This window comes from Lathamus discolor, chromosome 2 (genome assembly GCF_037157495.1).
Source record: "Lathamus discolor isolate bLatDis1 chromosome 2, bLatDis1.hap1, whole genome shotgun sequence".
Lineage (NCBI taxonomy): Eukaryota > Metazoa > Chordata > Aves > Psittaciformes > Psittacidae > Lathamus > Lathamus discolor.
Window position 1 is genome coordinate 3,184,839 of NC_088885.1, and position 15,865 is coordinate 3,200,703.

Consider the following 15,865-nt stretch of genomic DNA (forward strand, 5'->3'; position numbering starts at 1 on the left):
TACATAGCGTCAGTGCTCCCATATGAAGACGGGCTGAGGAAGTTGGGGCTGTTCAGCCTGGAGAAGAGAAGGCTGCGTGGAGACCTCAGAGCAGCCTTCCAGTACCTGAAGGGGGCCTGTAGGGATGCTGGGGAGGGACTCTTCATCAGGGACTGCAGTGACAGGACAAGGGGTAACGGGTTCAAACTGAAACAGGGGAAGTTTAGATTGGATCTAAGGAGGAAATTCTTTCCTGTGAGGGTGGTGAGGCACTGGAATGGGTTGCCCAGGGAGGTTGTGAGTGCTCCATCCCTGGCAGTGTTCAAGGCCAGGCTGGATGAAGCCTTGGGTGGGATGGTTTAGTGTGAGGTGTCCCTGCCCATGGCAGGGGGGTTGGAACTGGATGATCTTGAGGTCCTTTCCAACCCAAACTATTCTATGATTCTTGCCAGAAGTCCCTTTTTACAGACAAGAAAAGGGCACACCTTTAGTGTGTCTCCTGCTGCTGCATCCAGTGGGTACAAGAGTTGCTTGCCCCAGTGGAAACCTGCGTTTCGCTTTGATTTTCACAGTTGTTGAAAGTGCCTTTATTATTTTTACCTCCTCCTTTTCTCTCCCCTTTTCTTCTCCATAACATACCAGCCCCCAGCACAACCTGCAACAGATGAAAGGAGGAGGGAAGATGATTGTTATCAATGAATTAACCAACAGAAAGCCACCCAAGGTAGCGCAGGCGTTTCCCCACACCTGAGCCTACTCATTTCGGTTTCATGCGCGCACTTGGAGCCAGTACCGAGCCTAGCGAAGCACAAGCATTGACCACACAAAAACCGGGGCGCTGGAGAGAACGGTAGGGACGGAAAGGAGGCTGGAACACCGGAGGAAACTCCGCAAGCCTGCGCTCATTTCCTCCTTGCGGTGCGAATGCAGAGAGAGGCGGGGGATGCTGGGGGGAAGGAGGGAGGGGAAGAAGGACGGGTTCCCCCCCACCCCTTTGGAGGCGGGGCTGGGTCGGGGCGGCCGCGGAGCCGGAGCCGGCAGCGGTGGATCGGGACGTACCGGTAGCAGCAGCAGCAGCAGCCGCCATGGAGTCGGGGGGCAGGCGCGGTCGCGCCGCCGAGGAAGGCCCGCGCCCCGAGGAAGAGGAGGTGGACCCCCGCATCCAGGTGAGGGCTCCCGCGGGGTTAAGCTGTTAGTGTAGTCCGTGGGCAATGTCGGTAATAATTGTAATGGTTACCTTTTATTATAGCTATACATATACACGTCCGTATATACACACGTATGTATGCCCGTGCCAGAGCAGAGTGTCTGGATGCCCGCCGGATGCGGGGGGGAAGCGGCCCCGGGGTTCCCCAACCCTTTGTTACCCCGCGGCCCTGCGCCGGGCTCCGCGCTTGAGCGTCCTTCCTCCTTCCCCTGCTGAAATCCCCCTCCTCTTCCATTTCTGATCGTGACAGCATGACCTTGCTCGTGAAGCGGGGCCGATGCTCAGGGGTTTGTAAAGGGAGGTACCCAAAGGCTTGGGTGGCGTTTTATGTTTAATTTTTTAATTATTATTATTTTTTTTTTGTTAAAAAAAAAATCTGTTGGAAAACGGCTTTTTCTTCTCCCCGAACGCCTTCTGAAATGGTTTTTATTCTGGCGTGGTTGCTAAACAAAGCTTTTCTTCCCCAAATCACGTCTTGCCCAATCGCCTGGTGCAAACTTCAGCCCACCGCGGTCCCCGAAACGAAACGTATTTTTAGGTCTCTGCAGATCTATGGCCTTTGCCTCCGGGATTGCTGGGACCATTTGTCACGAGAGAATATAAACCCGTGTGTACATCGCTGAGAGGATGGATTCTTGGCATAGGGCCCTCCTTGCTGTAATTGTCGTCCTTTTCTCCGTCGTGAGCATTTCTTCTCCAGGGCCAAGCAGAGCAATTGCAAAATTAACAGGGCATGGTTACACAGAGCAAGGCCCTCAGCCAAAAGCCAGCCTGTTACTGGCCTGGCTTTGAGAAGCCGAGCTCCATTAGTGCCTATTGATCTATTTTTGGCCTTAGGTTTTTCAGCTTGCAACATGCTTCCAGGTACCTGATTCGCACATGGGTGGTGAAACAGTGTTTTTGTTGAGTGTTCTGTTTGGTGGGGAAAGCAGGTTGCTGCCTGTGCCTCCGTGAGAGCTGTGGCATTCTTATAGCAAAGGGAATGAGGTAATTTCTGTATGAGTGTCTGTTTCGGAGGACAAACGCGAAGATGTTATCTTCCAAATCCTAGGAGCTGGAAGTGAAATCTGGCCTGTGGGGATGAGAGTTAATTCCTGTCCCAGTGTGAGCAGTCCTTCTTGTCCTCTCGTGGGGAAAGTGCTGGGGTGACAATCTGTGCGCAGTGTTCGGGTTATACTGCCGGGTGATTCAGGGTGGATTCTGTTACACCGGTTGACAACAAAACACCGTTTCGGTTAGAGAAGGCTCCTGTTAGAGAAGGCTCCTATTGAAATTGTGGGATCTGCCATAGAGTAATGTTGCTCAGATAAAGAAGCCCATTGGAGCCTGCTCCTTAAGGTTGTTTTTTGTGGTAAGAAAGCCATTAAGAATGAGCTTTGTTTTTACAGTAACTCCATTCATGCCAACACCACCTCTAGTAAATATTTGTTCAAGGGATTTAACAACTTTGGTTTTGCTGTTAAGAGATCAAAACCTTGGCATGGAGGCAAAGTAAACATCATGATATGTCCCATTGACTGGTTGTGTTATGAAACGGTTTGCCAAAATCCAGAGTGAGATGCCTCTTGTGCTGCAAGACGGGTTTCTTATCAATACTGTGATTTCACTGTGCATCTTCTGTGATAGTAGTAACTTTATGCTAATCCTTTGAGGGGGGGTATATCTCATTGGAAACTAGCAGATACTGACCATATTGATGAACAAGACAGAACTTAGGGTCCTTTTTGTTTGTTTTAAATAGCAAGGCATAAGCCAGAACAGGAAATGTAGTGCCTGAAAACAAAACCATGGAGCTTCTCTGATTATTTAGCTTGTAAGTAGCAAACCAATGGTGAGCAGGAGAGCAGTGGCAAAGTTATAGTAAATGTTGCAAGGTTTCCTCTTTTCACTGAATCTGTTAAGCCACAGCCCTTTGGAGTATTCAGTGGGGATGCTGAATGAGCCTTCTCAGCCGCTTTCGCCGCTCTGATTTCTTCCAACATGTTTGACTTTTCATTCTTTCTAGGGAGAGCTGGAAAAGCTGAATCAATCTACAGATGACATCAATCGCAGAGAGACGGAGCTGGAGGTACGGAATTCATCCTTGCCTTTTCCTGTGTGCGTGTTGGATTTTGTGAGCAGCAGAGCAGTACTTTTGAGTAGGTTCCTTCCTGGCTTGTGCCATCCTGGACGGTAATTTGGCAGCAAGAGCCTAGTGATGATTTTCCTAAAGGTGTGACTTGAGCTAGCAGCTGGAACAGAAAGGGAAGAAGTCAATGTGGAGAACACCCCCCCACCCACTGCCAAACCCTATTTTTAGGTTTTGAAACTAAAGTTGGACAAGTTCTGTTTATACAAGTCACTGGTTTGAGTTTGTGTTCTTGGGATTACAGGCAGTGAGAGTCTGTTTGGTGAAGAGGTCTCTGCCATACGGTCACCCGCCAGGATCTCCTCCTTGGCGCCTATAGTTTTGCCTTTGTTGTCCTTACTTTCTGAGTAAGGAAAGTTGAAGGAAAATATTTTGTAGTTGGAAAAAGAGGTTTTCTTGGACACTTAAACATCCAATAGGAAGTTCTGAAGGAATTGTTTCTGAAGCCTCAGATCTGAGCTTCAGGTACTTGGTAGTTGTTCCGGAAGGCTCAGCATTACTGATCTAATAGCAAAGCAAAACAGGCTGTCCTACTTGCACGTCTAGATTTTCTTTCATTAACTACAGAAAAATAGAGAAAAACCAGTAGGAGCATAAGATGAATACACTGATAAAGGAAAACTGGCATAAAATGCTACTTCACATCCTAAATAATGTTGATAGCGTTACACTGTTTTGGAATATTGCATCAAAACATGCTGAAATTGCGGTGATGAACATACTCTAAAAGTACATCTCTAGATTTCTGTCTGCATCTTCAAAATGTCAACGTTCCTGTTGATTTTTCTTGTCCCTCTTTGTATGTGTGTTTTCATGAGAGGAAAGCCTGGAGCCTGGGATGGTTCCTGGTAGTGTTATAAAATACTGGAGTATCCATTGTGCGCATCAAACAGAATGTAGGGTTATGAACTCTTTGGGAAACAAAGCAGCCTTGTCATGTGGCTGTTTTCTTCTCCCTACTTGTTTGCGTGTTCTGTGCTTTGTGGCATGTAGATCGTGAATTGATTTGTGGAAATGATCGTGAAACTTTGGGGAATGCAGGACTATTTGTTATGCAAAATTAAACTATATTTCAACTGTGAGAACTGAGCAGCATCACCAGCTTGGTCTAAATTTTATGAGTGAGCCTTAGAAACCAGTGTGCTAGTCTGCAGCAGTACCAATGAAATGGGCTTCAGGACTCCTTATATCCATCTATTGGAAAAAATTATGTGTGTCTTTTCAGTCTCCTTATTTCATGCTGAGGTACTGAAACTGAAAGATGGTGCTATAGGTAGCTGCCTGGGTTTCATTAATCTTGTCATAACCTTGCGCTGAGGACAGACATTATGAAGCAGATAGAATAGTAGTAACGATAATGCAAATGCATACTCATGAAGGAAGTCCCAATGATGGGATTTAAGATGGGATTTTACTGCTTGATTAAAATTATTCATGTGTTCAAGTGTTTGTAGAACCTGGAGCTCTAAAGGCCAAAAGGCTCCTGGATATATCACTATAAATGAAAGAGTGGTGTTTCCACATTAACTCAATCTTACATCATTGCTTACTTTACTTAGTCTAAGAAATAGTAGGTGTCAGATAGTGCAGAGAATGATTATGTGATGCTTTCTACCTCTCTGTCATTAAATGTTTACGGCAGATCTGTCTGTAGTACTTACTGTAAAGAGTCTTTGATGGAACTAAGTTGCAATGCCATTGGCAGTGTGCTTTCATGAAAGTTTCCTCTTTGCTTTTCATCTGAAGATCTGACTGGGTTGAAGCCAGTTTGTGGTATCATGCAGCTGCATGATTTCTGATCCAGAAAGATTTTCATTACTTTTGATCTGCTTAAATTTGAAGGACAAATGCAGTTGGATGATGTAAGCAAGGTGTAATTCATACACCTGCTGATAAATGCATTTTAAATGGACTTAAGACCTTCATAGAGGAAATACATGTAAAAAGCCCAAAGCAACACAGCACTTGTGGTTAAAAGACACTCCCTGCATTCTTACTCTGGATGAGGAGAGAAATCTTTGCCAAGCAGCCTTTTAAGATAAATCCAGAGTTTGCAAGGGGGGTTTAGAAGTGGGATCATTCTGCTTCAAAGTCTTCCAAAATCCTTGAATGCTGTTGAAGATGTGGGCTTCTGTGAGAGTAGTGCTGAGTTTGCCTTTGAAGGTTTGCTCTTTTGGCTGTTATTAGCTGCTTTAGGTCCCTCTTGCTACCCCTTCCTGGTTTATGGTGGTGCTGCTATTGTAAGATACTTCATTAAAAGAAAGATGCGTTGCTTTGGTTTTGGGTTGGTGGGAGTTTTTGAATCTGACAATGGAGTTCTATTAATCCTAGTATTCTATTACTATTTTCTTCATCTCTTCAATATCTGATCATAGATGACTTTAATGGGAACATATATGGTATCATTAGACTATTTATGGCACAAGATGCTGATTGATAGCTTCCGGTAGCATTATTTTGTGGTCCATGCGTTCCCACTGTTGATCTTTTTCCCTAGAATAAGTGGAAAAGCAATGGGATCATTTGAGCAGAAGGAATATTTCTTTGAAGGAAGTTCAGAAAAAGACACCCATGTTCCTCTGACTTGATGTACTCCCTGATAAGGAGGAAGAGTAACCTTGTGGCGTCTAAGTACAGCGAGTCTGTTCTGGACTTCCTGTAGCTTTGCACGGGTCACTCTTAACTGGGACTGCTGACTGTCTCCAGTTCCACTAACTGGGGAAAAAAGGCTGTACGTGTTAAGTGCTTTTAGCCTCAGGTCTACATCTGCAAAATGGGAGTAAAAACTCTGCTTTACCCGATGGAAATGTTACGGGGCTGATATCACAAAAGGCTTCTAGGCTTTTGAGACTACCCTCTCTTGGTGTAGCCACAGACGTGTCTGTGTTTGATCAGTGTAGAATGTGTTGGTATTTGCTGCTCACAGAGGTGGTAAAATGGGGAATTCAGTTTTAAACTGATCAGCCTGCCATTCGTTATCTTTTAATATAAGCTCTGCACCCAAACCACATGTGAGAGGGGTGGATTTACAAGCATGGCATGACTTGAACATGTATGTTGAAGTTGGCTACATCTATTCTTTTACTTGATATAATTACTCATTTGCTGTTCTTTTGACCTATTAAACCCTGGAGAAATACCCTGACCTTCTGATGCTCACAGCCTGTGAGCTACTAAAGGGCACCGAGTGGCTGGTAGTTGTACGTTGCGTTAATGTATTGCCTGTTAATGAATCTTTGATTAGACTTGATTTAAAATCCATAATGCTGCTCATACTGATTGCAACACTGAGCATTACTGACACAGCCAGAGGATGATAAGGGTCCTCTGAGGGATTTAACACTTGGCTTCGCTAATGTCCCTGGTTATGTTTGAAGTGTCTGTGAGAGGGTGGGGGAAGCATCTTGCAGGGGAGACACAAGCATGTTTTGGCCAAATGCAAGTTAGAGTGGTGCTTTGCTGTTCGAGCTTTTTTCCTGTTTATTGGAAGTGCATCTCCATCTGAACTCACATCAGGAGCTGCAAATGTGTTTAACAAACGTGCATGACTCGCCTGCCCAGCTAACTCATACGTGTCTTTGGCTTGTGAATGTACAATTCAGATGTAACAGATTCACTCGGGGACTCTCTGGCAGCATTTCAGGGAGGGGAAATGCAGCACATACCATTAAAATTACTACTGGAATCCCAGCTATCCAAATGTGGTTCTTGTTAGAGAGTTGTGTTGCTGGAGCTGCGAGCTTGCCAATGTTAAGGGGAGATGGCTGCACATGAAAACCGGAGCTGAACAGTGCTGCTTTCAGACGTGCTTGTTGTAAACAGGGCCTGGTTAGGATCCTTCTTGTATGCTTGTCTACATCCTCTAGTCCTGATCAGCAGGACCTTATGTTACTTTTGCTCCTGGGTTTATTGTAAAGGTCACCCTGGGCTGGTGTTGGATAGAGTCAAAGGACAGGGGTGTATCAACTGTGGTGCTTTTCCACTTGTGAGCCTTGCTCCTCGGAAGGTGAGGTCTGTTTTGTTTAGAGGTGCTCTTCTCTTGGTTTTGGGGTAAAGATCAAGCTTTTGACCCCATCGCACACAAGAATTTGAAGTAAGCCTTTTTTTACGCAATCCTTACTCTTTCAAGTTTTAGAAAAATGACCTTTCAGTGGCAGGAATCTCATTCTGATCACGCCTGCTTGGCCTGCAGAAACCTCTTTCTGCAGAAACATCTGCCTTGTTATCAGTATCCCTGTGCAGCATATTCCAGTGTCCATAGAAGAGCACACAGATAAGGGAGAAACAGCTCGCTAGCTGGTATTTCTGCTGGGTTTGGGAGTGCACTACACATGCATGATGGATTCGTCCAGCACTAGCAGGCCAATTCTTTCCATGTCTTTTTATAATCGACTTGTTCCCATAGGAAATGCTTCCTGCATGTGGTTTGCCTCTTGTTTTGCCTTCTGCTTTGTGCATGGATGAGTGAGGCAAGGCTGCTTCCTCTGCTATGGCGCTGGAAGTGAGTCAAAGGGCTTTGCTTGATTCATATTCCTGAACTAGAAACGTGTTTCCAGCCTGAGAGAGGGAGGAAGGGTTAGGCAGAGAAATCTCCCTTTGGAAGGGGCACCCAGTACCTTTCCCTGCCTGCTTTCCCCTCTTTTCTTCTAAAAGGCCTAGAAGTAACAGTGTGTTGGTAGTGAGTCTGTAACTGTCTGCATTAGAGCAGCTTCTAGGTACCAGTTTGTATTGTTCTTACATGACAAATTAGTAGCTGTGTGGAAAAAAAAGACTTTTCTGCATGCACAAAAATTGAGATATTACTTAACCCATTCCCTGCACTTTGTTTTTGAGGTTTGGTTGTCAGTCTGGTTTACTTGAACTGCCCAGGCACCAAATTAGATGTTAAAGATGTCATTAACCTGTTTGATGCTCTGTGGTAGATTTCCATGTGCATCTGGTGTGTACGTAACTGGGAAGCCTACCTGCTTTTGCACTTGGATGTTGTTGATACAGATGCTGTTAAAGGTTGGAAAATGAGCTTTGGCTGCTGGTAGGTCTCTGTAGCAGAGGAAGGCAGGTATGGATACTGCCTGCCTCTTGGAAACGGATGAAGCCCATCTCTCAGTCAGCAATGTCATTTCCCATGCACCTTCCAGGCTTGTTTAATGGGTTGTTGGAGGTTCTGCACACCAAGCTGTCACAAGGAGCATAGGACAGCCTTTGTGGGTGCAATTTAGATGTGCTTGGCACCAAGATGCTTCCTACCCAGTTGATGTATGAAGTTCATTTTAAAAAGAAAATTGTTTGAAAATACAAGCTGCGTTTGGGCAGAAATAGTTATTTGTCTGGCGTCTGGCACCACCTCATCCCCATCACTCATGAGGAAGGAAAACGTGCTTTGTTCTCCAGTGCAGTGCAAGTGTAAAGTTGTGTTTTAGTTTCTCCTCGCACTGGAGGGTGGATCTCCAAAATCGTGTAGTATGGATGGCCTGTTGTTAAGTGTTGTCCCTGTTTTGGTGCAAAAGCAGGTTGCTGCCCTGCATTAAAAACAAAGTCCGTTTTTAATGATGAACTATTGCAGCAAAATCATGTACAGGGTAGAAGCCTGGCATGCTCCTTAGGACTCTGCTCATGAAATCTGTCATTTGGGAGGAAGGTGCTAAGGATTTCCAGGAAGAAAGCTGATGAGAGCAGAGCTCTTGCTTGGTGTGGTTGTCTCCCTAACACAGATGTTAAGGCTTCCCTGCTGATGGGGATTGTGGATGAACTGAACTGCTGTGCTCTTTGAGCCTCTAAGTTTTTGACGTGAGTGTAGTTACAGAAAACGCCATTAAGAGGATTTATAGTTTTGAACCACTTCACATGTGGGTCGAAGCATCTCACTGACCATAAAACAGGAAGCTGGACATAGGGCAGGGAATTAAACTGATTCCCAGGTTATTGCTTTGACCACAGGCCCATCCTTCCCATGAAACACATGAGCATTTCATGTCGTGTAAGCAGCAAGTGCACCAAGCCCAGTGCTCCTGGGCTTGCCTTGCTTGTAAAGCAACCTCATTCCCTTGGTGCTTCTGACCACCCTGTTCTCACGTGAAGAGTAAAAATAGCTGCTGCATCGCTGTTTCTCATTTAAACTTCTCTGGGGGCACCTGCCAGGGGAAGTTTGCACTGTCCCAGGGGTGATGACTTTTACGGATGCTTTGCCAGCACAAGGGAGGGCTGACACGGAGCCGGCGCAGTGCGGCTGCGTGTTTGCAGGAGGGAGCTGTGCCCCGGCTCATGGCAGATCTTGCCATAGCTCCCAGATAGGAGCTGTGTCAGAGACCATGAGAGCTGAATCAGTTTGGATTGAAGAGGCTGAGTAGTGTTTCACCTCCTGTATGCAGACAGGCTGAGGAAGCTGGGGCTGTTCAGGCTGGAGAAGTTGCGTGGAGATCTCATAGCAGCCTTCCAGTACCTGAAGGGGGCCTATAGGGATGCTGGGGAGGGACTCTTCATCAGGGACTGTAGTGACAGGGCAAGGGGTAACGGGTTCAAACTGAAACAGGGGAAGTTTAGATTGGATCTAAGGAGGAAATTCTTTCCTGTTAGGGTGGTGAGGCACTGGAATGGGTTGCCCATGGAGGTTGTGAGTGCTCCATCCCTGGCAGTGTTCAAGGCCAGGTTGGATGAAGCCTTGTGTGGGATGGTTTAGTGTGAGGTGTCCCTACCCATGGCAGGGGGGTTGGAACTGGATGATCTTAAGGTCCTTTCCAACCCAAACTATTCTATGAATGCACTGGGTTGTTGCAGGATGTGCACAGTGTAGATATACAACAAGGGATTGTTTGCTTTCGTAGTGTAGTTGGGGCTAGTGGAGAGTAAAAGTGATGCATGTAGTGCAGGAGAGGGGATGGGTTTGGCGTTTTGCCTTCTCAGGAGACCCCAGCATCTTCTTGCTGTGTCCAAAGGGGGTGGCTGGAAACGTCTGGTAAGGAGATCGATCACAACAGAGTATGAACATATGCTTGTTCTCTCATGCGGAGGGTGGCAGTGCCTGCAGGCTTGTGTTCCTGACAGTCAGGAACCTGAGGATAAATGGCATTTGAAACAAGTCATGCGATGGATGACACAGGTATAAAGTTCTGGGGCTGTCAGTTTTCGTTATTGTTCTTCACTGGAAAAAGTGAAGATGATCAGACCGAAATAAAGCCTCGAAATAGGAAGTGGGCCTCTTGTGGGGTAAATGATAAACTGGAAGTTGACACCAACATATTCTTCAGCTGAAACTCCCTATTCTGTTTAACTGCCTACTGAAGTGTGGCTGTACTCATGGACAAATGTCTGCTTAACCGTTTGAAAGACCTGTGCCGTAGGTGCCAGGTACGGGTTTAGTTACACTTCAGCAATCTGTGCGTGCTGCATCTGGTTTGGTGGAGGATTCATAAGTACAGAACCTGCTGCTGGCTTCACAGCTCTGTCCTTGGCTTTTGGTTTGGTTTTTTCTATTTTAGTTTTCTAAATCCAGGTGGAGACCAGGCCTCTTTATCCTAATAGATAGGAGCGTATGTAATTATTAAATGAATAAATACGGGGTAGGTCTCTATGCATGGATTTGGTAGGGATGGTGTCTTTGTTCCAAGTGCTTATCTAAACGTGTGAACTGATTTGTATGATGAATCACTGCATAGGACTTTTTGCTTAATGTCTATACATGTCTAGTTTTCTTGAACTGTTTGCTATCCACAGTTAGGATCCTAATATGCACCTTTCACAGAGAAGGTGAAAACCAGACCTTCAGGCTCACTCGCTTAGAAATAAGTTTTTCATTTTGTTCCTGTACTTGTAGGCAGAATGATTTTTGTTGAATATGCGTCAATATTTAACGTTTTTCTTGCAATCCAGTCATCGTGTTTGCAGTCTGATTTCCACTGCTTGTGAAACTCGTGTTGAACAGCGAACCATGTATCATCATCCAGTGTTTTAATTGGAAGTATGCAAATTCTTCATTGACTCAATACCCATTGTTTTAATGATAGATTTCAGGCTTTCACGAAGAGAAATGAGATTATTGACTGGGTGGGAGTCAATAAAATAATAAATTAATGTGCATTTAATCCTCCATTTTTGACCTTGTTTACCCATTTCAATACTTCCTTGGAACAAAGTGAGATGCCTGAAGAATCTAAACTATTCGCATTGGACTAAAATGTTACCAATGGTGGCTAAGGTTTTAGATAACACCAAGCTATGTGGTTCGGTTGATACACTGGAGGGAAGGGATAGGATCCAGGGGGACCTTGACACGCTTGAGAGGTGGCCAAATGCCATCCTCATGGAGTTCAACCAAGCCAAGTGCAAGGTCCTACGCCTGGGTCGGAGCAATCCCAGGCACAGCTACAGATGGGGCAGAGAAGAGATTCAGAGCAGCCCTGTGGAGAAGGACTTGGGGCTGCTGATTGATGAGAAACTGAACATGAGCCGGCTTCAATGTGCACTTGAGCCTAGAACCCTCCCATGTTCTGGGCTGCATCAAAAGCAGCGTGAGCAGCAGGTCAAGGGAGGGGATCCTGCCCCTCTGCTCTCCTGAGACCCCACTTGGAGCACTGTGTGCAGCTCTGGTGTCCTCAGCATAAGGAGGACATGGAGCCGTTGGAGCAAGTCCAGAGGAGGCCACGAGGATGCTCAGGGGCTGCAGCACCTCTTGTATGGAGACAGGCTGAGAACATTGGGGCTGTTCAGCCTGGAGAAGAGAAGCTGCGTGGAGACCTCAGAGCAGCTACCATTCTATGATAAAGGAAGCAGAGAAGCGGTTACGGAAGCATGTCGCTTTTTCTGTAAAAACCAATGTATTATTGCAGGGTTTTTCCGCTTTTGAATGCATAGTGGTAGGTTCCTGTGTGTTTTAATTCTTCCAGGGAATAAAGAGTTGTGCATTCTAGAAATCCTCACCAGTAATGTGGAAGCCCTCCTGAATTAGAGGGCTCCTTCAAGCCAGCTGCTTCCTGATAATCACCGTGCCACTCCGGCAGTCTGCATAAATGCTGCTCTCTAATTAGAATTACAAGGTTTGTCAAGAGCTCACATGGCCCTTCCTCTTCATCGTCTTAAATCCCGGGCCAGCTCCCAGCCTGAATTTGCATCTCTCTGCAATAATTCCATTGATTTAGAGCCTGTGTTGGATGCTGAGATCGAAATCAGAATCGCTCTGCTTAAAAGTGTGGAAATTTCAGTGGAGCAGAGAAAATACTTTCATTGCTTTGGCTAATCATGTGATGAGGGCAATTTGTCCAGTTTGGAAGTAGCTGGAATTTACATTTTTGTAAATGTAGTCGATAATAAATGGGATGTAGGTGTCCTTACCCATTCGTACAAGCCATAGCTGAAAAGATGGGCTTTTATGGCAAGAAGTCGTGCCGCAAGGACCTGAAAGCTTTTTGCTGCTATCAAAGTGTGTCTATAAAAGGGAAGAGGAGCTGATTTGAAAATATACCATGTGGGAAGCCTCCATTTCTTCCTGCAGGAGGCAGATCCTGTCCGTCTTTGTTCACATTGTGAAGTGGTGTCTCTGGGGGGAACAATATGGGGGGTGTTGCATGCTAAGGTTTAGGAGATGCTAATTCCAGCTGTTGTGGGTATTTGGCCTGCCTGCTGGCCTCATTCTGGTGTTGTCTAGATGTCTTTGTCACTGAACTCCTTACTGGAACTTGTTGTGCTGCTGTTTGCTTCCTCACGGAGTAATCTGCATCTATTCTTCTCTGTAAAAACCCTGCCAGAAGTGACATCTAGCACAGGGTATTGCAGGCTTTATATGAAAACAGTCTCTGAAAGACAAAGATTTGGCGTCCAGGATGCCAGCTTTCCGATATGGCTCTGGGTTCTTGTTACTACCTCTACTGAAGAACTCTGGCTTAGTCCAAATGCCAGTAACCACTTTGAATGCGTTGCCTTGTGTGTGGATCTAAATGAGCAACCTGAGGGTGGCAACAAACAGGTATAAAGAATATTTAAAGCTCTAATCAGTCTTTGTTCTCTCTTTCCCTTCTGCATCGTGTTGAAGGACGCACGCCAGAAGTTCCGCTCCGTGCTGGTTGAAGCGACAGTAAAACTGGATGAACTGGTAAAGAAGATTGGAAAAGCTGTAGAAGACTCTAAGCCTTACTGGGAAGCTCGGAGGGTGGCCAGGCAGGTGAGAACTTTCTGTTACAAGCTTGTGCTGGTAGTCGGAGAGCACATGCTGATTGCATTGCTTTCCTGCTATTAATAACACCTGAAGGGTATGCACTTGGCTGATGCTGGTCTATGTCTTGAGTTGCATGTCAGTGGTGAGAACTGATGGCAGAAATGTTTCTTCCCTGCCACAGCTGCACACGTTCTTCAGTCCAGGAACAGCTATAGCAGACATAAACGATTTAATAGCGGAAGACTGGTTCTGTTCTGTTCTCATTATCAATGGCCTTTCAGAGCCCTGATCTTTCCTATCAGTACTTGTACACTGTGTTTTCAAATACTTAACATTTCATGCTTTTTATTCTTAAAGCAAAATGTTCAACAGCTAAATGGCTGCAACAGGAAGCTGCTGGGAAAGAGGCAGGAGTCGGGCAGACTCGGGGAAGCCTGCAGGGGTTTGTGCTGAAGCAAGAGTGTGCTAACTGGGGCTCTATAGTGTGTTGGTTTGGGCAGAAACTGAGCTTTGCTTTCTGTACTGGCATCAGAACCTTATCTCCTTTCTCTCAAGTACTTGATTGTTCATAGGCCCGTATGGCTGAGGCAGGGAAGGATGAGGTGTGGAAATAAGGGTCGGATCTACTGCAGGGAAAGCAAAGAGAGCTTGTGAGATGTCAGGCAGCTGCTCACTTTAGGGACAAAGTAGCTGAGAGGTGAGTGTGTGGTGGTTTAAGCATCGCTTCTGTTAGGTGTCTGTAAGGGGGTTGCAGGTGTCTGAGGCTTTTTGGCAAGGGGGAGGCTGTTCCTGGGTACTACTTTCTCTCAAGGCAGGGAGAGGCAGAAGCAGTGGAAGAGCTGCCCTAGAGCTGCTGCTTCTGTGCTCGGCTGGGAGGATGTGGAGGGGCAGCCTTTGTGTGTGGGTAGCCGAGATGCGATTGTGTTCAAGGGGAGAGTGAGAGACGGGGGGAGCATGTGTGAAACACGTGAAAAGCGCAGAAGGATTTTGTTTGGAAGAGTAGGTAGGGATGAGGTTGAGGGATGAGAAAAGTAGTGTAGGTGTGTGCCGGGAGGCAGAAGGAAACTTGCAGCATGAGGGAATGCATCCTCAGAACAAGGCACAGTAAAGGGAGGCATGAACGCAAGCTTCATCACTTTGAAAGCTGATGAAGCAGGAATTGGGTTGGTGGGATGTGGCATGCAAGATAATATGTGACCATGTCCATCCTTTAAATTGCATGCCATTGTGTTGGAGCCATTGTCTCAGGCACTGGGGATGACGTGTAGGGGTTGTTTAGGCTTAATCCTTCAGACTAAAAGCAGTGTGGCAAATAGGTAAACTCTGCTTCAAAGCCCAGAAAGAACAGTATCTACTACTCATCTGTAGCTGTTCTGAAAGCAGTCCCTGCTCTTGGGGCCTATGGTATGTGCTAGAGATAAACCAGTAGTGAGCTAGAGAAAAAGAGGAAGTTAGTAATAAAGATCAAGGAATTGTTTCAATTGTGTTACTTAGTAAGTGCAATTAAAAGGATCCCCAAAACTCTGCCTTAAGTATGCTCTGATGCTTCCTTCACTATAAATGCCTCTGTAATGCACAGTGTGCATAGGACTGCTGACTTTTCCAGGTGTAGCTTTTGAAATGCATACTCGGGATGCAAATCTGATGACTTTGAGGTTTGTAACAGCAAGCACCACGAGCAGTGAGCTGTGCCCTCTGTCCTGAAGCGGGCAGCAGATTATGCCCTGAAAGCGTGATTTTCTTATTGCTTTGTCTTTGTTATCTCTGAAATCCATTCGGTCATGCTGGTTCAAAACTGCAAATACACTAAGAAACCCAAACCTCTGCAGATCTATGGATTAGAGCTGTGGAATCAACTACTCCACTCTTGAGCTTGTTGGAGGGTACTGTATTCTTGCAGTCTGTCCTGTCATTAGCTAGGCTTATATGCTTTTATACCAGATGTGCTAATTTGCTGCACGTTCAATTTGCTGTTAATTCCTTGGTAATGTTTTCTGTTTTCCAAAGCCAGGATTCCCCTTCATTTCACTTTTTCCCATTTTGTGTTATGGAGCCGGTCACAGAACAAAGCTTCCTCTTTGTATCTGCTCAGCAGGCAGAGCTGGACGATTGCCTCTGCTTTCCCTTTGGCTCTTTGTCTAATAAAATCATGAAATAGAAAAGAAGAGGGCCAAGAGGAATATCACCATTGAAGGACAGTGAATCTATCTGGAAAGCAGGAGATCGGGAAGATGGGTACCAGTCATCTAAAGCATCAGCCCAAAGAGTGTTTCTAGTCTTAGTTCAGTCTAGAAGAATTGTGTTTAACTGGGAGCAAGTTTGCTGTGTTAAAGTGGGGAGAAGGTGTGAGTGGGTAGGGAACCATGAAGCTGGAGGAATGTACCAGAATATGAATATGTTTAGGTGT

The 15,865-nt window shown here is 45.8% G+C and overlaps 1 protein-coding gene across 2 annotated transcripts in view; it reads left to right on the top strand.

Annotated features, from left to right (window-relative positions):
• The first annotated feature begins 960 nt into the window (after positions 1-960).
• SH3BP5 (SH3 domain binding protein 5) overlaps positions 961-15,865 on the top strand; it is a 49,105-nt gene continuing 34,200 nt past the window's right edge. The window contains exons 1-3 of one of the 2 annotated variants that reach the window (XM_065665476.1): positions 961-1,145; positions 3,192-3,254; positions 13,336-13,464. In XM_065665476.1, the coding sequence (XP_065521548.1) occupies positions 1,065-1,145; positions 3,192-3,254; positions 13,336-13,464 (273 nt within the window). In that variant the 5' untranslated portion in view covers positions 961-1,064. The remainder of the gene's footprint in view (positions 1,146-3,191; positions 3,255-13,335; positions 13,465-15,865) is intronic. The other variant, XM_065665477.1, reaches the window with a different exon arrangement.